Source organism: Caretta caretta, chromosome 2 (assembly GCF_965140235.1).
Source record: "Caretta caretta isolate rCarCar2 chromosome 2, rCarCar1.hap1, whole genome shotgun sequence".
In the NCBI taxonomy this organism is placed as follows: Eukaryota; Metazoa; Chordata; order Testudines; family Cheloniidae; genus Caretta; species Caretta caretta.
Genome location: NC_134207.1, coordinates 196,908,792 through 196,933,364, shown reverse-complemented (window position 1 = coordinate 196,933,364; position 24,573 = coordinate 196,908,792). Strand labels below are relative to the sequence as shown.

General features: G+C 42.1%; 1 protein-coding gene across 2 annotated transcripts in view; it reads left to right on the top strand.

Moving 5' to 3' along the window:
- LOC125631634 (RNA-binding motif, single-stranded-interacting protein 3) overlaps positions 1-24,573 on the top strand; it is a 1,082,196-nt gene that overhangs the window by 311,824 nt on the left and 745,799 nt on the right. Inside the window, exon 10 of one of the 2 annotated variants that reach the window (XM_048838637.2) lies at positions 13,557-13,616. The exons of the other annotated variant lie outside the window; for it this stretch is intronic. Coding sequence (XP_048694594.2) covers positions 13,557-13,616 — 60 coding nt within the window. The remainder of the gene's footprint in view (positions 1-13,556; positions 13,617-24,573) is intronic. 2 annotated transcript variants of the gene reach the window in all.

Sequence of the window (24,573 nt, the reverse complement as noted above, 5' to 3'; positions counted from 1 at the left end):
TGATCTTCTTGGTTACTTATGAGGATTATACTGTTTTCTAAAGACTTTGTAAATTATGGACATTTGTTAGTTCTGTTGGATGAAGGAAACCATTTTTTGTCTGCCATTTTTTTTTATTTGGATGAGATGTGATCTAACAAGTGTAGCTAGATGGTCACCTCTTTTATTTCATGTCTAATAGAAGTGAATAACTTGTTTTTTAGACACTACTGTAAAAAGAGTTGATGTAGTCCATGGGTTGAATCCTAGCTCTATTGAAGTTAATAGCAAAATTACCATTGATTTCAGTGGGGCCAGGATTTCACCCAATAATCCCTTTTTTCTGCCATAACTGGAAAGGGAAATTATAGTGCTCGACAAGTGTTTTTTTGTTTTTTGTTTTTAATTTGTTTGTTTCTGTCTTTAAACTCCAGCTGTAGAAGCCACCAAACAAAATAAGAAGCAAGTTAACCAACAAGACTGTGTTTGTCAGCAAATAGCTTTTGAATAATTGTGTCTTTTTAGCATGACTTTATTGGTTCTTCCTACCATAAGCAATAGAAGTTCAAAACATTTAGCTTGTCTGAAGAAGGTTCTCACAGAAGCAAGCTTTATGCCTAAAACTGTTACAATGTTGCTACAAGTCACTATTCTGCTGTTCAGCAAGAGAGCTCTTGAATTCAGTGGGTAATGCATGGAAAATCTATGGGAATTACAAATAAAACAAGTATATATGTATTGCATGGGTTACAATTAATTCTGATTTCTGAGCCAGTTGTAAATAATTGTCCAGATCCTGAAATTCTTATTCATTCTTTTGCATGCAGTGTTGGTGTATTGGTCCCAGGATATTAGAGAGACAAAGTGGGTGAGGTAATATCTTTTACTGGACCAAATTCTGTTGGTGAGAGAGAGAAGCTTTTAAGCTTACACAGAGCTCTTTTTCAGGTCTGGGAAACTAACTCGGGGTGTCACTGCTAAATACAGGGTGGAATAGATTATTTAGCATAAGTAGTGAACACCTATTTTGAGGGACCATTCAGGGTAAAGTGACCTGTTGACACTCCTCCAGTCATAGGGAGGAAAGGAAGGCACAGGGGAATTGTAAGTGGGTTATAAATTGTTGTAATAAGCCATAAATCCAGTGTCTCTATTCAGTCTGTGATTTTTAGGGTCTAGTAAAGTTATGATTTCACACTTGATACCTTTAAGTGCATGCCCACAGCATCCACATCAAGGAGTTACAGTGCAGCGCTTTGGTGTGGGCTGCTGTTCACATCCCCTTAGTCCGAACTGCCGAGCAGGGAAATCATGCCCTTAGTTAGCAATTCTGTTAATCACAGATGACCTGGGAAAGTATCCAGCTCTTCCCGCTTAGTTATATTGGCTCGTCAGCCAGGTCTGCACTACAGACCTATATCGGTAAAACTGCTACTCAGCGATGTGAAAAATCGACACCCCTAAGCAACATAGTTATACTGACCAAACCCCCCCAAGTAGATGGTGCTATGTCAACAGGAGAACTTCTTCTGTTGACATAGCTGCCACCTATTGGGGAGATGGATTAATTACACCAACAGGAGAAGCTGTCCCATCGGCATAGGAGCGTCTTCACTTAAATGCTACAGTGGCATAGCTGCATTGGTGCAGCTGTGCTAATGCAGAGTTTAAGTGTAGATTTGCCCTTTAGGTCTTCCAAAAGTAAGAAGCAGTAAAAATTATTTCTGCCACTGAAGTAAGCAAATATGACTAAACACACACTGGGAAAAGATTTATTGAATAAGAAGGTACCACTGTTGCATAGTTGCTTTTCTGATGGCTGTCATACTGTCTGGAGAAGCTCATAAATGTGAGTGCCAATCTTAGGGCAGGTTTCAGAGGGGTAGCCGTGTTTGTCTGTATCAGCAAAAACAACAAGAAGTCTTTGTGGCACCTTAGACACTAAAATTTATTTGGGCATAAGCTTGTGTGGGCTATAACCCACTTCATCAGATGCATGGAGTGGAAAATACAGTAGGCAAGTATAAATACACAGCACATGAAAAGATGGGAGTTGCCTTACCGAGTGGGGGGTCAGTGCTAATGAGGCCAATTTAATTAGGGTGGATGTGGCCCATTTCCAACAGTTGATGGGAAGGTGTGAGTATCAACAGAGAGAAAATTATTTTTTGTAGTGACCCAGCCACTCCCAGTCTTTATTCAGGCCTAATTTGGTGGTGTCAAGTTAGCAAATTAATTCCAGTTCTGCAGTTTCTCGTTGAAGTCTGTTTTTGAAGGTTTTTTTGTTGAAGAATTGCCACCTTTAAGTCTGTTATTGAGTGTCCAGGGAGATTGAAGTGCCCTCCTACTGGTTTTTGAATGTTACAATTCTTGATGTCTGATTTGTGTCCATTTATTCTTTTGTGTAGAGACTGTCCAGTTTGGCCAATGTACATGGCAGAGGGGCATTGCTGGCACATGATGACATATATCACACTGATAGATAGGCAGGTGAATGAAGCCCTGATGGTGTGGCTGATGTGGTTAGGTACTATGATGGTCTCCCTTGGATAGATATGCGGACAGAGTTGGCAACGCAGTTTGTTGCAAGGATAGGTTCCTGGGTTAGTGTTTCTGTTGTGTGGTATGTAGTTGCAGGTGAGTTTGTTTCAGGTTGGGGAGCTGTCTGTAAGCAATGACTGGCCTGTCTCCCAGATCTGTGAGAGTGAGGGATCGTCCTTCAGGATAGGTTGTAGATCCTTGATGATGCGTTGGAGAGGTTTTAGTTGGGGGTTATAGGTAATGGCTGGTGGCGTTCTGTTACTTTCTTTGTTGGGCCTGTCCTGTAGTAGGTGACCTCTGGGTACCCTTGGCTCTGTTAATCTGTTTCTTCACTTCGCCAGGTGGGTATTGTAGTTGTAAGAACACTTGATAGAGATCCTATAGGTGTTTGTCTCTGTCTCAGGGATTGGAGCAAATGCGGTTGTATCTTAGGGCAGACTGTCAGAAAATAGAGCAGACACTCCAAGTGGGTAGTATATTCTATAATTAGATTTCACCAAGCTAGTAACAAATGTGCACTCCTGAATCATCATACCAGTATTACTATGGAGTCACAGACAATCCCCTTTGGCTCTCCGGCCTATCTTGCCACCCAGAGAAACTGGTCTTTGTGAGAAAAGATTATTTAAACCTAAAATCACACAATGTCAGATTACTCCCTATCCCAAAGAATCAGTTATTTACCCCAGATCAGTTGGTACTGGGGATCTTACACCAAAGACAATGCTGGTAGCCAATTCTCTAATAAACTAACTAAAATTTATTAGCTACAAAAAAGAAATGAGAGTTATTGAGAGGTTAAAGCAGGTAAAATAGCAGGTAAAATGAGTCAAAGTTTGTAAGTCCAAAATGATAGCAGAGGTGTAATAAATTGCCAGTTTCCAAAAGTCTCTCAAGGTACTCAGAATAATTTTGGGGATCTCTGTCTACTCATTCAGTATTTCCAACTTGTTGGAATCCAAAGAATCCAGAGATACAGGATTGTTCCTTGAGTCAATATTTATAGCTTCTTTTCCAGAAAACTATCTGAACAGTGTCTTTATCCATGTGGGCTTTTCCTTTGATGACAATGAGTACGAAGTGCAGACTGAGGCCATTTCTACACTTACAAGTTTATAGTGGCATACCAATACAGCTGTGCTGCTGTAAGAGCACTCGTGTAGCCATGTTATGCGGATGGAAGAGAGTTCTCCCACTGACATAATAAAACCAGCTTAATGAGTGGCGGTAGCTATGTCGGCGGGAGAACATCTCCCACCAACATAGCACTATGCACATGAGCACTTATGCCCGCAAAACTCATGTCACTCAGGGGCGTGTTTTTTCCACACCCCTGACTAACAAAAGGTTTGTCGACATAGGCCATGTCTACACCTGCAATTAAGTCTATGAATTCCCGTTGTTGAACTCAATGGCCCTTGCTCTGAGGTTCGTGTGACAGGGTGTCACAGTTAGCACTCTTCTTCATTCACATTTCCAAGGCTCCAATCACATTTGATGGGTAATTTAGTTACAGGGATAGACACAACGTAAATGTAATTACACGAGTATACACAATGTAACAGCAAACAATCTTTCATTAGTTTTCACATCAAACATCTTCTCATCTTAACACTAACACACATTTTGATCTAGGGTTATCTAATTACAGGGACATACATAATGTAGTGCAATAGCAACCAATAGGTTATAGATAAGTGACAAGAGTACCATTAATATTTCCTTTGAACTGTATCAGTGGTGCCGAACCTTATTACACAGGAGGACCACATAAACCTAAGCACAACCCTGTGTGGGCCAAACAAATTCTACGTATTTTAATAAGATTTAAAGTCTCATGTATTGATTTTATATTTTAAGTTCAGCTTGTTTCCTATGTATTTAGATAGGTTATTTCTATGTACAGTATTGTCTGTTTACACAGATGTATAAACTAAAATGATGTAAACGTGACGACAAAAATGCTAATGAATTGGCAGATAGTATATTGTGTTGAAGCAGGCTGTGGGCCTTATGAAATGCCATGTACCGCCTGCAGGCTGTAGGTTGGGCACCCCAGAACTATCCTAACACACAAGTGAATTGGCCTGATTAAGCTAAATATCTTTCGACACACCTTTGAATTCTATTAGCATATGAGTGAATTAACTTAAATACACATGTCATAAATATAAAGGGAAGGGTAAACCCCTTTGAAATCCCTCCTGGCCAGGGGAAAGCTCCTCTCACCTGTAAAGGGTTAAGAAGCTAAAGGTAACCTCGCTGGCACCTGACCAAAATGACCAATGAGGAGACAAGATACTTTCAAAAGCTGGGAGGAGGGAGAGAAACAGAGGGTCTGTGTGTCTGTCTATAGTCTGTCTATATGCTGGTCTTTACCGGGGATAGACCAGGAATGGAGTCTTAGAACTTTTAGTAAGTAATCTAGCTAGGTACGTGTTAGATTATGATTTCTTTAAATGGCTGAGAAAAGAACTGTGCTGAATAGAATAACTATTTCTGTCTGTGTATCTTTTTTGTAACTTAAGGTTTTGCCTAGAGGGGTTCTCTATGTTTTTGAATCTAATTACCCTGTAAGATATCTACCATCCTGATTTTACAGGGGGGATTTCTTTATTTCTATTTACTTCTATTTTTATTAAAAGTCTTCTTGTAAGAAAACTGAATGCTTTTTCATTGTTCTCAGATCCAAGGGTTTGGGTCTGTGGTCACCTATGCAAATTGGTGAGGCTTTTTATCCAACATTTCCCAGGAAAGGGGGGGGGTGCAAGTGTTGGGAGGATTGTTCATTGTTCTTAAGATCCAAGGGTCTGGGTCTGTAGTCACCTAGGCAAATTGGTGAGGCTTTTTACCAAACCTTGTCCAGGAAGTGGGGTGCAAGGTTTTGGGAAGTATTTTGGGGGGAAGGACGCGTCCAAACAGCTCTTTCCCAGTAACCAGTATTAGTTTGGTGGTGGTAGCGGCCAGTCCAAGGACAACGGGTGGAATATTTTGTACCTTGGGGAAGTTTTGACCTAAGCTGGTAAAGATAAGCTTAGGAGGTTTTTCATGCAGGTCCCCACATCTGTACCCTAGAGTTCAGAGTGGGGGAGGAACCTTGACAACACACTAATACACTTAACATTTCTTTGATATTCACACAGAAGTGAATTGGCCTATGGCCATGGCCTGAGCTGGTCTGTCAGTGTCACAGTGATAATAACACTTTAAAACCTAGGAGATGGCAAATTGCCTAGGTTTGACTGTATGTTGTTCTTCCTACCAGTAATGTATGCTTTTATTATGAGGATACCCATGTCAGAAAATGTTACATTAATTAGCTGATTGAAAACTGCAAAAAAATAAATTCTAAATTTTTACCTTTTTGCATTTTAGAATTTTGTCAATTTTATAATTTGAAAAATTTCAACTTGCAGTCTGGCAAAAAAATTCTCCCCTTTTCTTCTTATTTCTTTTTTGAAATTTGGCATTATGTTGAAATTTGAAAAGCTGTAACCAGCTCCAATGGGTTCAAACATGAATCAAACATAACATATAAAGTCTTCAATCTGTAGTCATTGATGGACTCACACTATTACCATACCCATAGATTATCCTGTGTTACCTGGGCCCTCTTTTAGGACCACATCCAAACTTGCATGTGTTTGTCTGACATGTGGTAGACACTGGAACCGAGCTAGTCCTATTACTTCTTGCTTCAATAAGCACTTTTGTTCAAAAAAGTGACTCTACTGGTCAAACACTGTTTTCCTGTGAGCTGTGTAGATACTGCATTGTTTGCTCTCCTTTCATCTGTGCCACTTTGTTGCTGTGAAAAGCATTTTCCCCCCTTCTGTCACTGAGCTTTGAAGCGCTTTGGAGTAGGCCTAAAGTTTCATCAGCACTTGTCACATCTAGGCTTTGCTGTGGCTCTAGGTTTAAAACACATTTTCTACCTGAAACTACCAGTACTCCTACATCATCCTTTACGCCTTCAAATGAGCTACTGTCTGGATATCTAAATAATGCCTGGTTTTCTCAGCATATATTTTGCCAATGACTTCTAGCTTAGACAATGAAAACAAATGTGCAGTTGGCAGTTTTCCTTGCTTTCAGAGCTACTGTTTACATTGCAAATCATCATGCTTTTCTGAAGGTTTCAACACTAATTTAGTTCCTGCCATAGGATGAACTAGCCCTCTAAGAGGGACAGGGATTTGTCTGCAGCTGTCATGCTTAGCCCATTCACTCCCACAGGTGAGTAAGGGGAGGGGAGGAAGAACATGTGATTACAAACCAGGCCAGCTGGGGAACATAAGGACAGCCTGAATTAACCTAGACATTTTTTCCCCTTAGCTCCTAGTTATAGGCTTGGGCAGGCAGCCTGGTGGGAATAGAAGGAAAGTTGGGGTTTAGGGGAAGAGAGCTAAGAGCGCCTAGATATAATGCAGAATGCCTGAGAGAGAAAACCAGCAAGAAGCAAGAGCCTACTGATAAGAGAGCCTCTGCTGAAGGACCTGCAGCGATTAGGAGTCTGCTGGTTGAGAAGGCCTGCAAAGGACTTTGAACCTGGAGGGAAGGGGAATCCCTGACAAAGAACTAACTGAGCCTGAGGCAGAAGGTGAGAAGGCTTTGAATGTTGGTGTTTGTTAACTTCCCAGAAGAGGAGAGTTGCTGAAGAAAATTCCCACAAGGTGAAGCTTTCTGCCCTGAAGAAGGAGAAACTGAGGCAGCAGATGGGACTAATGCCAGACAGGTTAAGTGCTGCTACAATTGCTAACAAAGCAGCAGGAAGTATCCCCATGTTCTCCTCTGTTAGTCTTCTTCCTTGTGATAGGTGCATACACAAAGTGCTGGTGAGTTAGAGGTATAGATCCAGATTCTGATCTTGGGCCTAGGTACTCAGTGCTGCAATTCATTAATTAGTGAGACAACTACTGGGGAATGCAATCTGCCCTACAAATGTCTCCTGTGGCACCTGGGTTCTCTGTGGGTACTTGAAAGTGAATATCAGTCAGGCCTTACAAAACTATCTGCTGTGGAGTCTCTTTCTTGATTCCCAAGGAGTTGGGCGTGCCTGATTTCTGTTGAAAATTTTGATGGAATCAACATGGTCCTGCAGAACACTTTGGTTCTGTTCATTCTGTCTGAGAGCTTCTCACCCACTCTATTTTAAGTATCCTTTTGTATTCTGATGGCCTTACACAATATCTCATAAATTGACCCTTTCATAGAATCATAGAATATAAGGGTTGGAAGGGACCCCAGAAGGTCATCTAGTCCAACCCCCTGCTCGAAGCAGGACCAAATCCCAGTTAAATCATCCCAGCCAGGGCTTTGTCAAGCCTGACCTTAAAAACCTCTAAGGAAGGAGATTCTACCACCTCCCTAGGTAACGCATTCCAGTGTTTCACCACCCTCTTAGTGAAAAAGTTTTTCCTAATATCCAATCTAAACCTCCCCCACTGCAGCTTGAGACCATTACTCCTCGTTCTGTCATCTGCTACCATTGAGAACAGTCTAGAGCCATCCTCTTTGGAACCCCCTTTCAGGTAGTTGAAAGCAGCTATCAAATCCCCCCTCATTCTTCTCTTCTGCAGGCTAAACAATCCCAGCTCCCTCAGCCTCTCCTCATAAGTCATGTGTTCCAGACCCCTAATCATTTTTGTTGCCCTTCACTGGACTCTCTCCAATTTATCCACATCCTTCTTGAAGTGTGGGGCCCAAAACTGGACACAGTACTCCAGATGAGGCCTCACCAATGTCGAATAGAGGGGAACGATCACGTCCCTCGATCTGCTCGCTATGCCCCTACTTATACATCCCAAAATGCCATTGGCCTTCTTGGCAACAAGGGCACACTGCTGACTCCTATCCAGCTTCTCGTCCACTGTCACCCCTAGGTCCTTTTCCGCAGAACTGCTGCCTAGCCATTCGGTCCCTAGTCTGTAGCGGTGCATTCGGTTCTTCCATCCTAAGTGCAGGACCCTGCACTTATCCTTATTGAACCTCATCAGATTTCTTTTGGCCCAATCCTCCAATTTGTCTAGGTCCTTCTGTATCCTATCCCTCCCCTCCAGCATATCTACCACTCCTCCCAGTTTAGTATCATCCGCAAATTTGCTGAGAGTGCAATCCACACCATCCTCCAGATCATTTATGAAGATATTGAACAAAACCGGCCCCAGGACTGACCCTTGGGGCACTCCACTTGATACCGGCTGCCAACTAGACATGGAACCATTGATAACTACCCGTTGAGCCCGACAATCTAGCCAGCTTTCTACCCACCTTATAGTGCATTCTTCCAGCCCATACTTCCTTAATTTGCTGACAAGAATACTGTGGGAGACCGTGTCAAAAGCTTTGCTAAAGTCAAGAAACAATACATCCACTGCTTTCCCTTCATCCACAGAACCAGTAATCTCATCATAAAAGGCGATTAGATTAGTCAGGCATGACCTTCCCTTGGTGAATCCATGCTGGCTGTTCCTAATCACTTTCCTCTCATGCAAGTGCTTCAGGATTGATTCTTTGAGGACCTGCTCCATGATTTTTCCAGGGACTGAGGTGAGGCTGACTGGCCTGTAGTTCCCAGGATCCTCCTTCTTCCCTTTTTTAAAGATTGGCACTACATTAGCCTTTTTCCAGTCATCCGGGACTTCCCCCGTTCGCCACGAGTTTTCAAAGATAATGGCCAATGGCTCTGCAATCACAGCTGCCAATTCCTTCAGCACTCTCGGATGCAACTCGTCTGGCCCCATGGACTTGTGCACGTCCAGCTTTTCTAAATAGTCCCTAACCACCTCTATCTCCACAGAGGGCTGGCCATCTCTTCCCCATTTTGCGATGCCCAGCGCAGCAGTCTGGGAGCTGACCTTGTTAGTGAAAACAGAGGCAAAAAAAGCATTGAGTACATTAGCTTTTTCCACATCCTCTGTCACTAGGTTGCCTCCCTCATTCAGTAAGGGGCCCACACTTTCCTTGGCTTTCTTCTTGTTGCCAACATACCTGAAGAAACCCTTCTTGTTACTCTTGACATCTCTGGCTAGCTGCAGCTCCAGGTGCGATTTGGCCCTCCTGATATCATTCCTACATGCCCGAGCAATATTTTTATACTCTTCCCTGGTCATATGTCCAATCTTCCACTTCTTGTAAGCCTCTTTTTTATGTTTAAGATCCGCTAGGATTTCACCATTAAGCCAAGCTGGTCGCCTGCCATATTTACTATTCTTTCGACTCATTGAGATGGTTTGTCCCTGTAACCTCAACAGGGATTCTTTAAAATACAGCCAGCTCTCCTGGACTCCTTTCCCCTTCAAGTTAGTCCCCCAGGGGATCCTGGCCATCTGTTCCCTGAGGGAGTCGAAGTCTGCTTTCCTGAAGTCCAGGGTCCGTATCCTGCTGCTTACCTTTCTTCCCTGCGTCAGGATCCTGAACTCAACCAACTCATGGTCACTGCCTCCCAGATTCCCATCCACTTTTGCTTCCCCCACTAATTCTACCCGGTTTGTGAGCAGCAGGTCAAGAAAAGCGCCCCCCCTAGTTGGCTCCTCTAGCACTTGTGCCAGGAAATTGTCCCCTACGCTTTCCAAAAACTTCCTGGATTGTCTATGCACCGCTGTATTGCTCTCCCAGCAGATATCAAGAAAATTAAAGTCACCCATGAGAATCAGGGCATGCGATCCAGTAACTTCCGTGAGCTGCCGGAAGAAAGCCTCATCTACCTCATCCCCCTGGTCCGGTGGTCTATAGCAGACTCCCACCACTACATCACTCTTGTTGCACACACTTCTAAACTTAATCCAGAGACACTCAGGTTTTTCTGCAGTTTCGTACCGGAGCTCTGAGCAGTCATACTGCTCCCTTACATACAGTGTTACTCCCCCACCTTTTCTGCCCTGCCTGTCCTTCCTGAACAGTTTATAACCATCCATGACAGTACTCCAGTCATGTGAGTTATCCCACCAAGTCTCTGTTATTCCGATCACGTCATAGTTCCTTGACATCACCAGGACCTCCAGTTCCCCCTGCTTGTTTCCAAGGCTTTGTGCATTTGTATATAAGCACTTGAGATAACCTGTTGATCGCCCCTCATTCCCAGTATGAGGCAGGAGCCCTCCCCTCACAGACATTCCTGCCTGTGCTTCCTCCCGGTATCCCGCTTTCCCACTTACCTCAGGGCTTTGGTCTCCTTCCCCCGGTGAACCTAGTTTAAAGCCCTCCTCACTAGGTTAGCCAGCCTGCTGGCAAAGATGCTCTTCCCTCTCTTCGTAAGATGGAGCCCATCTCTGCCCAGCACTCCTTCTTCATGGAACACCATCCCATGGTCAAAGAATCCAAAGCCTTCTCTCCGACACCACCTGCGTAGCCATTCGTTGACTTCCACGATTCGACGCTCCCTACCTAGGCCTTTTCCTTCCACGGGGAGGATGGACGAGAACACCAATTGCGCCTCCAGCTCCTTTATCCTTCTTCCTAGAGCCACATAGTCCGCAGTGATCCGCTCAAGGTCATTCTTGGCAGTATCATTGGTGCCCACGTGGAGAAGCAGGAAGGGGTAGCGATCCGAGGGCTTGATGAGTCTCAGCAGTCTCTCCGTCACATCTCAACACTTGTTTTATTAAACCAGATAAGGGTTACACAGATGCTGAGTTAATAATAGTGATATGTTGCACTCATTGCAGATTATATCTAAGGCTCTTTCTCATTTACATTAAGGCCCCTTTACAAGGGTCTGGGAGAGTAGGCCGCTGTTGTAGATTCTTCTTAATATTTGTGCTGGGCAGATTTTTTTATTTTTTACTAACAGAATTATGAAACACGTGGGTTGGGGGCGGTTACTGATTATGAAAGAAATTCACTACTGAAGAAAATGGGAAAACCATAATTCTCTTGGCTATTGACTGAGAAATTTGGACAGCAGGAACACAGTTATTTTGATAAGTTTTTGCCTTTCTAGGTACTTTTAATTAAGAAAAGCATAAGGTGCTTCTAGCAACTTGTTTCATTATAAAATAAGCTTCTGGAGAAATGTAATTGTCTCATTTTTCAACTTTCTATTGAGAGACTCACTAGGTCTCTCTCTCTCCTTGTCTTCTGAGTTCTGTAAAAGCGTTTTTTAAGCAAAATGTGTGTTTGTTTTTAATTTGAAGTCTTTATATTTAAAAAGAAATTGAATCTTTGGGATATCTGCCCATCTAAGGATATCTGTTAAGAACCCATGGAGCAAGATTATTGCTATTAAACTTGTAATACGACTTTTTTTTTTTATCAAAAGGAATAATCAGCAACATAATCAACTGACTCTGTTTCTCATTAGTGAGAATGAAAAGTCAATCACTCTAGAATATATAATGATAAATGTAAATCTATTGGTTATATCCTAGAACATCTTTATTCTGTCCACAAGTGTTACAAGCATTAAACCATTTATTTCTGTAATTACAAAGAGAGTATTGTACTACAAATTCCGCATTGATCTATAATTTCCATACATGTTCCCTTCAGAAATCTGAGCTTGTGTTCGAGCCTAGCTGGTGATGTGATGTGTTGGTGAATTAATATTTCATTTCTGGAGACCTGAATTCAAGCTAGGTCTCAAGTGTAAATAACATAAGTCTAATTGTAGTTTCTGCCCTATGTACCAACATTAGTGCAGGAAGTATGAAAATATAGTTCTTATTTGTGAGGATCAATGTCCCAGTACAGAACAGCATGATTATCACACTCTGCCGAAAAAAACTTCCAGAGTTAGAATAGCAGGTGAGTCTAGATTAGGATTGTGATGCACTGATAAAACACTTCCCTACATTATACCATACCTGCAAAAGCAATTAGTTCCTGAGTTTCAAAAGCACTAAATTAACCCATCTATAGTAGTTTGGAAAAAAACAAACCTGAGCTCATACCTCTAGTCTGGATTGAGTCACTTTCACTAGATCCTGTGAATTAAAACATTTAAGATCGGTGTAATGCAGTATAAAGAGAGAACAGCTTTGCTGCTACATAATCACAATTGGTAGAAAACTTGAGACCTTTAACAGTGTCTTTGGGTGAATGATTTTATCAGATAAGGACCAGATCACCTCAGACAACTTGCTGGTTAGGTAATACTTTTTCAAATAATTTTAAACTCCGTGGCAATTAGTACACCATCTCACTTAACTATTGACAGGTTTCAGAGTAGCAGCCGTGTTAGTCTGTATCTGCAAAAAAAAAAAAAAAAAAGGAGTACTTGTGGTACCTTAGAGACTAATCAATTTATTTGAGCATAAGCTTTTGTGAGCTATAGCTCACTTCATCGGATGCATTCAGAAATCTCCCCACTGTATTTTCCACTGCATGCATCTGATGAAGTGAGCTGTAGCTCACGAAAGCTTATGCTCAAATCAATTGGTTAGTCTCTAAGGTGCCACAAGTACTCCTTTTCTTTTTTCACTTAACTATTGTATGTCACAAGTATTGCATTTAAGTTTACAGCTCAAAGAATAAAACAGGACTTGGTATGCTTTTTACAGTGTATGTAGATTACATACTGACGTTTCTGCAGGAGTATGGCTGGAATCAGATTATTAGGTAGATATTATAGCTTTGTCACACTAGACATGGTTTAGCATTTCTGCGTCGGTAGACATGGAGCGGTAACGGGAAATAAAGCATAAGGCTACATAATAAGATGACCACTCTGCATTGTTGTTCTTTATGATACAGTAGTGTCTAGAAGCCCCAACTAAGGCTGGGACCCAGTTATGCTAGGCAGTGTAAACACACTTATTTAAACAGAGATTGTCCTCAAGAGTTTGCAATCTAAATAGCCAAGACAAAGGCTGCGAGGAGAAACAGAAGCACAAAGGCACTTGTCTAAGGTCACACAGCAGGTCAATGGCAAAGCTGGAACTAAAACCCAGGTCTCCTTTGTCTCAGGCCAATGCCCTAACCCTTGACAGTGCTGCCTTTCTTTCTCTGTAGAAATCTGAGTTGCTGACATTAATTAAGTTCATGTATGGATATTTATACTGAACTCTGGCTGAATGCATGGCATTTTTATTTTACAGAGGTCAACAGCCAGCAAGACTCCTTCATATAGCAGATGGTCCAGCTCACAGCCACATCAGGTAATATGTGCTTTTCAAGAGAACATGCACCGCACTGTATCATAATACCTGGAGGTGCATATAGCATGCACCATGTGCTCATGCTGCTCTGTTATTTTTAAGTAATAATCAACTGTGGGTTCTAGAGTTGCCTAGCTTGCTTGACCCAAGTGGGCCAATTTGAATGATGGCATAAGCCGGCACAATACCACTGAGATTGATGGAGTTTCTGCAACATGTGTACAGGCCCACTGATCACTTGGAAGGATCCTTGCAGCCATGAGTCACCGTCTCTAATGGTGCCACTGAGTAGGGTGGAATGAATGGAGGGTTCCGTCATGCTTCTTTTGCTGGAGATGAATTTGACTCACGCTTTGGAAGAGATTATATCCCCAGTTGAGTTCAGTCATGTCACTGTCCCTGCTACACCAGTGTTTTGCACCATTTAAAACAATCAAATGAGAAAGCTAATCTGATGCATCACAGGGAAATTTTGGGACCAACCACAAACACAGACTAAATGCTGATACAAAGAGCAGGGAAGCAATGTAACAGCAGCCACCTAGTGATGAAATTATTAGCAGCTTTACTTTTTTTTTCTTTTTTTCTTTTTTACTATCTTCCCCCTTGTCCCCTGAGTGTGGCATATTGAGAGGAGACTGTAGTCAATTCAGTGTGATAGAACAGGGGAAAGACTGTTGTGACTGTAGGCAGAAACATAACTCGGTTGCTTAAATGATGGGTTGACCAGTTTAAAATGTAACCTCTCTCCCCAACTTTATATTTTTAAGTCATTCAGTTGGTAGTGATTACCTTATCGGCTCTTTCAAAATAGCAGCTGCAACGTGGGAAAATCCTTAGGAGGACTGCACACAAATAAACGTGGGGTGTTGGTTTGTTTTGATAAAGGTACGAGTACATGCCCCTAGAAGTGGGGAAACATCCAAGGTGGCTTTTGCCGTCAACTGGGATTTGGCTTTACACAATTGAAAGCAGAGGTAGTTCAGAACTGGGTCCCATTTTTATTCAGGCCTTGAAACTTCAGTATAAAGAAGAGGCTGGATAACAGAAACTCTAGAGATTAGAAACAATCACACCTTCCGCTTTGCTTTCTTGCTTTCTGCTTCTCATCGAATAGGATTAGGATTACTGCCTGCACTGTGGCAATGAAGTGCACACATGCACATTTTCAAGGCAGTCCTATGACCTGTGTTATACTGGCAGTCAGATTAGATAATCACATGGGTCACTTCCGGCCTCAAAATCTATAAAGCTGAAGTTGAGACTAGCCCAATGCCTGGGGTATATTGTTTGTGTGTCTGTTCACCTGAGTAGCTGAGAATTCAGCACTGCCTTTCCCCCTCATTTTGAAGGGTAGTGTGTTTTATTACGGGGATTTTTTTTTTTTATAATGGCTAGAGGTTTATCTTCTGAACGTGTCAGCCTTGACTTTACCTTTAGTAGGGGGGCTAAGTACAGGAAGTTAACATATTCCCAGTGATGTGCACAGAGCAAACCCAGAAGCAAATATTCTTCTCTCAGTGTATGAGTGCAACTCCCTCTTAATGTTAATAGGAGAGATGCTCCTAAATCAAGAGAAGAATATCCCTTTAACAAATCATATGAAATGCATTTGGTACTCTATACACTTGATTTCCTTTTAAGCAGAGGGGAAGGGTGGAACATAAGCACACAAAGATTGGTTGGTGGCATTAGAATCTTGTTGAGGCCCTAGCAGAGTTGAGAGATTAACTACCAGGAATATTGTTTAAAAATATGCCTAAACCATCCTGCATCTGCTGGAAAAATCTTGTCCTATTGTATTAAAACATGCCTGTGGTAATTCTTCTCCTCCTACATTATACCCCCACATTGTAATCTTTCTCTTCCTTTGTCATCTGCACTCTAATCATTCTTTCTCATCCATGTTTACTGTAAACTTTTGTCTTCAATAAGCCTATACACTTGCTTGATGGAACTGGCACTTGCAAAATCCAACTGTGGGATATCTGGCAGTGTTACGGCTCAGTTCAGGAGTCCTGATGCTGCCATGCACTCATGTTTTGAGATCAGCAAAACATAGTTATTGGATCATAGGTTTGTATTCAGTCTTGTCTCCTGCAAGAGATTATATATAGTTTACTTAAAGATTTTGAAAATAGTTTTCCAAAAAAGAACAAGATTAAAGTTCAAATTCATATTGTCTGTATATTCTTGAGCCTCATGCAGTGAACTCAGTAAAGCTTTTTCCATATATCATCTTACAAGAATCCATACAAAAATCTAATAGAACTACCCAACTGAGACTTCTGATACATCTAAGAAATGTTAAAAGTTAAATTAACTTCCCTCCCTCCACCAAGTTTTCATTTTAAATTTCCATCTCTATGTGAAGTTAGAGGACACATTGGATGAGAGATTTGAAGGGATTCTACAGGTGGGTCAATGAATTTGGGAAAACGTGCCATTTTCAGTGACTTGGTTTGCTTTGTGCAAATGTAATAAACTCATACGTACTTATATTCTGTATTGGATAAGGTGAAATATACTTCTCTACCTCAAATGCACTATCTAGAGAGATTTTCATATGTTCCTTTTAACTTCTTACTCTGAAAGTGTGAGAGGTGATACAAGTTTAGTATTTTTGATGGGCAGCAATGTATGTACTCTTTTAGGTCCTGGAGCCAGGGCCAGTGTCTTGTTACAGAAGATGCCCTTGGAGTCTGATTAAGATGCCCTCTTACAGAAGGCTGCCCTCTTCTGACTATCTCATAAGTGTGCCACATCTTCTGTTTTATAAACTTTGCTAGAACAATAAACTAACATCAATAGTTGGATAGTTAAAAAGATTGACCCCAGAAGGTCAACAATAAGCTTACAAAGCTATAAAAATCCATATGTGTGTGTATATATTAAACTGACCATGAAGGAACTTATAAATGTCTTTATTGCTTGGGGACATGTTAAGACCACTCCTGATTTCAACAGCTAGAGTCAGTGATGTTTCAGTGGCAACAGTGATATCCATAAGTTAGGACTACCAATGCCACCTATCTTGGTTTTGCGTAGACTGTCGGTCCTTCATCAGTTGAGACTGAGCCGATCACAATACGTCTTCCAATCTTCTCTCGCTCTGGCCATACTTCGCCATGCTTGTCCATATCTCCTTGTTAGGAAATCATCCCACCTCTTTGGAGGCCAACCGCATGGCCATTTCTGTTCTCATGGATTCCACTTGGCTATAGCTGCGGTCCATCTGTTGTTCCTGAGTTGGACCACATGTCCCACCCACCGCATTTTGCTGAGCCTGCTTTCAACAACACGGTTGAGTTAAAAAGATTTGCATGAATTGTTTTGCTGATCTTTCCTTGGAGGAGGTCCTTGATGTCATTAAATGCGCACCATCCAGCTTTTTTTCTGCATGACAGTTTGCCTTTCTGACCGTGGCGCATGTTGACTTCCTGGCCCAAATAAACGTATTTATCAACCTCTTGGATCTGCTCTCCTCCAAGAGTTATTTGGGTTCTTGGCAGAACATCTGATCCCATGTATTTTGTTTTCGAACGGTTCATTTTTAATCTGACTTGACTACTTTTCGCGTTCAGTTCTTTAAGCATTCTCTTAAACTGGACTGTATTTTCAGCTATCAGCACTATATCATCTGCGAACCTGAGATGGTTTAGCCGCTTGCCATTGATATTAATCCCGCCTTTCAAGTCTGCTCATTGAAAAACCAATTCAAGGCAGGCTGTGAATAATTTTGGTGAAACTTGTTTCACACCTTTCTTGATGGGGATGCAGAGGGGAGTATCAAACAGTGATATGTCTGTGCTGCAGCCAGAGTTCACTTCCTTTAGTAATGTGATATATTTTGCACCGATGCCCTGTTCCGAAAGAGCTTCAAGAACAGCATTAGTCTCTACACTGTTGAACGCCTTCTCGTAGTCCATGAAGGCAATGCACAAAGGGGATTTGTATTGCCTTGAACACATCTTCACTCTAAACCAACTACTAGAGTGGTCTATCATGCTGTAATTCCTTCAAAAGCCAGCCTGCTCTCTAGGTTGCTGTTCATCGAGGCTTCTCGACTGTCTATTTGTTATTATTTTAGCGAACAACATATAGATATGCAAAAGCACGCAGATCGGGTGATAGTTCTTTAGGTTTTCTTGATCAAGTTTCTTATGCAGCAAGATGGTATTGGACTCTTTCCAACTGGACGGTATCTTCTGGATTTCCAAGTAGAGGTTGAACCTTTGGGCGAGAGCTTTCCGAAGTTCCTGACCTCCTGCCTTAAGCACTTCTGCTGTCAGAATGTCCTTGCCTGGTGCCTTCCCCTCTTTCATTTGATGGGCTGCATGACTGACTTCACTGATGAGAACCAGGAGTATGTGTTCATCGGTTGGTTGAAGTGATGGCATTGGGACGTCTATACGGGATGCAAACAGCTGGGTATAGAAATCCCTGCAAATTGCCTCCAACTCTGTTTGATCGGTTACTGATTCTCCATCCCTGTTCTTCAAAGCCAATAATGATGACCTGTACAACGCCAGTTCCCGTTTGTATTTTTTGAGACATTTTACGATCTTCAGCAACCATTAGGTGGGCAAAATCACCTGGGACCTACTGAAGGTAGTGGAAAGCTCAGCCATAGACTCAGAGCAGGCTCAGGCCCCTATCCTTTAAAAGAAACACTAGCAGACAAGAGAAAATAAATGGAGGTGCCACTTAGCAGTTGGCAAAACACTTCTGTATAGCTGATGGCACCACATGACATCACAGTGCAGGTTTCATCCTACAGTGTAAATTCACAAGGTCCAAATATGGATAGCTATTTAAGCCAATGCTGTTTAAACAGGTCATGACTCTAGATTTTAATATCTTTCCGTTACACTCACCACACAGTATTCTTGAGGTCTATGCAGGCTAACAGCAAAGGTTAGTGACACTGCACAGTAATATGTAAAATGTGACATTTGACAAAAATAGGTCATTTGGAAACCACCTGCAGAGTATTCAATAAATCGCAGGTTGTCAACCTTGAAGCCATGGACACTTTTGAAAAGTAGAAAAAAATATGGACCACAAACCATTTATTAACATACTCCTAATATTTGTCAGCAGTTCATTACAATTCCACAAAAAATTAAATTGAAAGTGATAGTGATGTATTTAGTTATATTGTAATTTACAGTGGCTGTTCCTTAATGTGGTCAGTCTGGTGCAAGAGGTAATTGAGAGTACAAGTTACAATCTTCAACTGTATTGCTGTCTAGTTCCGGAGTCCTTCGGAGAGCCCATACCACATTTTTGGTTGCGTGGGAGAAGGGAGCAGAAAGAGCTCATATACTCAGAGTGGCTCTGCTCTGCCCCCGCCTCTCTTGAGTAATGGATTGGCACTTTTCTGCTCCTCCCACATCTCCTCTCTGTCCCTGCAGGCTTAGTCTGGGAAGAGTGGGGGATTGAATGGCCCCCTTTGGATCCACCACCTCTCCAGATCTGAAAGGTGGGGGTGAAGAACCCCTCCTTGGAATTCTCTTCCCCAGGCCTGGAAGGTGGGAGGAACTTCCAGAGCTTCAGGAAGAGCAGAGATGTGCTGAGGAGCAAGGATAGGCATGGGGTGTACACAATGGATGTGGGGTTGGGTTTTGGGACAGATGGGGGTCTGTGAGATACTGAACTAGTTAGTGGGGAGGGCTAGGGAACAGACACAGGGCTGGGAACACAGAATTGTGTGCTGTGTGGTTTGTTTGTTTGTTTGAGGGCTTGGAGTATAGCCAGTTCAGTTGCCTGTCATGCAAAGGGCTTGTTAGAACATTTTAACTTTTTTTTCCCTTTCATATGAAAAGAAGTGAGACTGGCTGATTTGCACAGATGCTTTTAATAACATAGCAGTGACCATAGTGCTTCAAAGACTTGTATGGTTAATTTTCAGGCAACCAATTAGTAGATCAAGAAAAACACATCTACAGGTAGTGAACCACTGCAGGAAAAAACTCCTTTATTAGGATAAGGGTGTATGTTTTAGTGAGTAATAACAAAATACTTTCTTCTATGACTACCATGCATGTCTGGAGCTTATTTCTATATGTAGCCTAATTAAGCTGTTTACCTTGTAGCATTAGTGAAATTGTGATCTATAAATCCTAAACTAGAGATGGAAAATACCTCTTAAGAGCATACAGGCAGCGGCGTATTAATGCCTAGGCCAACAAGGCCTAGGTCTAGTCCAGCAAATTTGCAGGGGTGGCAAATTTATAACAGCAACCAGAGGCTGCTTCCCCCGGTGCTGGTTCATGCCCTCCGCCCCCGGCCCCGCCCCCACTCCACCCCTTCCCCGCCTCCTATCCTGAGCGTGCCGCATTTCCCCCCTCTTCCCCTCTCCTTCACAAAGCTGTATCGTGCACAAGCACTGGCAGGGAGCAGGGAGAAGCAGGACCCGGCGGTGCACTCAGGGGAGGAGGCGGAGTGCAGGCGAGCTGCAGTGGGGGGGCCGGGAGATGCTGGCGGAGGGGAGGGGAGGAGGCGGCAATTATTTCAGGCCCTGGGGCAGCGAAATCATTAATCCGCCGCTGCATACAGGTCATATACTCAACAGGTGTAGCTCCATTGTCTTTAATGTAGCTAACTTACATCTGCTGAGGAATTGTCTCTACATAGAGTTAATCTCTCTGCTGCTGCCTCTGCCAGTCAGGATCATATCATATATTAAACTGACAGTAGAATTTGTCTGGTTAAAAGGCCCTGAGTATTGGAAGTTTGATAGTCCATTGTAGAATCTGCTATCCCATATTTGGTACTACAAAAATCTCACTTATTCATAGTCGCTACACTAGTAAAGATAGGCTTTACAAGGGCTATTTGTCCTCAGACCTCAGGACATAGTGATCACCAGCTAAGATCAGGAAGAAACTTTCCCTCGTGATGCACTGCATTATTACAGTGGCTGACATTAAAAAGACAGCCTTTCCCATATTTATCCTATGGTGGCACCTGAGATTTAATATAGAGGAAATCTAAACTTTGTAGTATCTTGTGTGTTAACTGTGGATAAGTGTTCCTTTTTATCAGTGATGCCTGAAATGCATGATGGAAGGGTTTTTTCACCTCTCTGAAGCAAGTTTAGTCTGGCAGACAGAATACCAGGCTACAGTAGGATGGACTATAGATCTGCTTGCATATGGCTATTCCTATGTCCATATCAGAATTCTTAGTGCTACTCTACTTCATCTTTCTATGGTGAAAATAAGTGGAATGAAGATCCTACTGCTTTCAGAGATGATGTACCATCTGCACCCTACCCTTGAAGTTCTTCTGCTTCTAAAGGATGTGTCTCTTGTGGATTCCTAGTAAAGATAGGCTTTACAAGGGCTATTTGTCCTCAGACCTATTGCTCTAGAAGTAGAGCTGGTCAGGCCATCCAGGACTTCTCCTGAAATTCCCTCTGCAGCAGAACATGCCTGCACATATCATCTCATCTGTAACTTTTTTGTTTCCTATTGATCTGTGTTTTCAAGTAATTTGATATGTTGGCCTTAACATTCTTGTATAAAGTAGCTAATTCTGGATGGGTTCAAAACATTCTTAATTGTATGAATTTTGAACTCTACCCTGAAAGACTTTATTGGGTGGGGTGGGATTTTTGTTCACATATTTTAAGTTTGTCATTGGAATGTTTACTGAGATTTTCAAATGTTACAGTAAATTCATTGGTACTAAAGCCTGAGTTTTAATTCCTGTCTGTGATTGAAATCTTTATGCTAATAAACTAAAATGGGAAGTAAAGAGAACTTTACTCTTTAGGATAGGATAGGATAGGAAGAGCAGTTGATAATGCAGGTCTGTAAACCTGGCTATTTATTTCATTTTAAGTCTACAAATACACATTAACTTTTCTCATTCTATCTAGTAAACTTCAATAAATATGTAGCTCTGTGATCAGTATGGTAAGTGGGTGGTTAGTGGCTATCAAATACTAGTGTGTGAATTTATCTGAGTTAAACTGCTAAAAGTAAAAGCTTTTTGCAGCATTGTAGCAGTGAGGGCCCCAGCATATATGAGAGACAAGGTAAGTGAGGTAATACCTTCTATTGGTGGAAGGTACCAGCTTTCAAGCTGCACAGAGTTGTTCTTCACATCTGGGGAAGGAAACAGAGTATCTGAGAAACAAGCTATTGAATGGACTGAAGTAATGAGAACAGAGGCATCTTGTAACAGACATTGGAAACATTCACAAAGTTATGATTATGAAGGTAAAAAGAGAGCAGTTTCTTTGGATTCTTCTGCCAGTTGAATGAAAATGTCATACATTCCAAGGCCAGAAAGGATCCTTATAATCTAGTCTGACCTCCTGTATAACACGGGCCAATTTCCCCCAAATTATTCCGAGAAAAACATCCAATCTTGATTTTTAAAATTGCCAGTGATGGAGTCCTGTGGGAAGTTGTTCCAATGGTGAGTTACTGTCACTGTTAAAAATTTACACCTTATCTCCAGTCTGAATTTGTTCAGCTTCAACTTCCAGCCACTGGATCATGTTCTACCTTTCTTGGCTTGATTGAAGAGCCCTTTATTAAATATTTTTCCCAGGTAGGTACTTAAACTGTGGTCCTCACCATTTAATCTTCTCTTTGTTAATCTAAATAGCTGAAGCTCCTTGAGTCTACTACTATTAAGGCATGTTTTCTAACCCTTTAGTAATATTGGTGGCTCTTCTCGGAACCCTCTCCAAGTTTTGAACATCTTTCTTAAACTGTGGGCACCAGAACTGGACACACTATTCTAGTACTGCAGTTGCACCAGTGTCAAATCGTACTTGAGATGCTCCTGTTTATGCACCCCAGGATTGCATTAGCCCTTTTGGCTACAATATTGCATGGGGAGCTCATGTTCAGCTGATTATCCAACACAACCCCCAGACTTCTTTCAGAGTCACTGCTTCCCATCAGAGTTCCCCCGTCCAGTAAGTATGGGCTACACTTATTGCTAGATCTAGACATTTTACATTAAAACTCATTGTTTATTTGAACCCAGCTTACCAAGCAATGCAGATTGCTCCATATCAGAGTTCTATCCTATTCATTATTTACCACCCCCTCTCCCCAATTTTTGTCTCCTCTGTAAACTTTATCAGTGATGTTTTCTGCCAGGTCACTGATAAAAATGTTAAATTGTGTAGAGCCAAGAAACCGATCCCTGTGGGACTCCACTGGAAACAAACCCGCTCGATATCTATTTACAGGTTTCAGAGTAGCAGCCATGTTAGTCTGTATTCGCAAATAGAAAAGGAGTACTTGTGGCACCTTAGACTAACAAATTTATTTGAGCATAAGCTTTCGTGAGCTACAGCTCACTTCATCGGATGCATTCAGTGGAAAATACAGTGGGAAGATCTATATACATAGAGAACATGAAACAATGGGTGTTACCATACACACTGTAATGAGAGTGATCACTTAAGGTGAGCTATTACCAGCAGGAGAGCCGGGGCGGGAAGGGGGGAGAAGAGGAAACCTTTTGTAGTGATAATCAAGGTGAGCCTTTTCCAACAGTTGACAAGAATGTCTGAGGAACAGTGAGGAGTGGGAGGGGGAATAAACATGGGGAAATAGTTTTACTTTGTGTAAAGACCCATCCGCTCCCAGTCTCTATTCAAGCCTAAGTTAATTGTATCCAGTTGGCAAATTAAATCCAATTCAGCAGTCTCTTGTTGGAGTCTGTTTTTGAAGTTTTTTTGTTGAAGAATTGCCACTTTTAGGTCTGTAATCGAGTGACCAAAGAGATTGAAGCGTTCTCCAACTGGTTTTTGACTGTTATAATTCTTAACGTCTGATTTATGTCCATTTATTCTTTTACGTAGAGACTGTCCAGTTTGACCAATGTACATGGCAGAGGGGCATTGCTGGCACATGATGGCATATATCACATTGGTAGATGTGCAGGTGAACGAGCCTCTGATACTGTGGCTGATGTGATTAGGTCCTATGATGGTGTACTGGATACTCTCATAAAAAACCAACCTTCCACACAAACTTCCTTGTGACTGGACTTTACAAAAACTAGACAAGCCATTTAAAACACACACTTTGCTTCTTTACAAAAGAAAAAGGACACTAAACCATCTAAACTACTGCATGCCACAAGAGGCTACAACAGTGGTTCCCTTAACCCGCCCAGCAATATTGTTAATTCAACTAAACTCTTAGGACAGATTCTTCTGCTGGGCTATCTTGGAGCCTCTCCTTCTGCACCTCCACAAACATGATACAGTTCTGTGGTGACCTAGGATCCTATTTTCGACATCTCTGACTCAAGGAATATTTCCAACATACTAACCCACAGAGACCTTCCTACCAAGACTACAAAAAGAAGGATTCTGGGTGGACTCCTCCTGAAAGTTGAAACAACAGACTGGACTTCTACACAGAGTGCTTCCGCCGACGTGCACGTGCTGAAATTGTAGAAAAGCAGCATCACTTGCCCCATAACCTCAGCCGTGCAGAACACAATGCCATCCACAGCCTCAGAAACCACTCTGACATCATAATCAAAAAGGCTGACAAAGGAGGTGCTGTTGTCATCATGAATAGGTCGGAATATGAACAAGAGGCTGCTAGGCAGCTCTCCAACACCACTTTCTACAAGCCATTACCCTCTGATCCCACTGAGGGTTACCAAAAGAAACTACACCATTTGCTCAAGAAACTCCCTGAAAAAGCACAAGAACAAATCTGCACACACACCCCTGGAACCCTGACCAGGGGTATTCTATCTGCTACCCAAGATCCATAAACCTGGAAATCCTGGGCGCTCCATCATCTCAGGCATTGGCACCCTGACAGCAGGATTGTCTGGCTACGTAGACTCCCTGCTTGGGCCACTCCCAGCTATCTTCGAGACACCACTGACTTCCTGAGGAAACTACAATCAATCAGTGATCTTCCTGAAAACACCATCCTGGCCACTATGGATGTAGAAG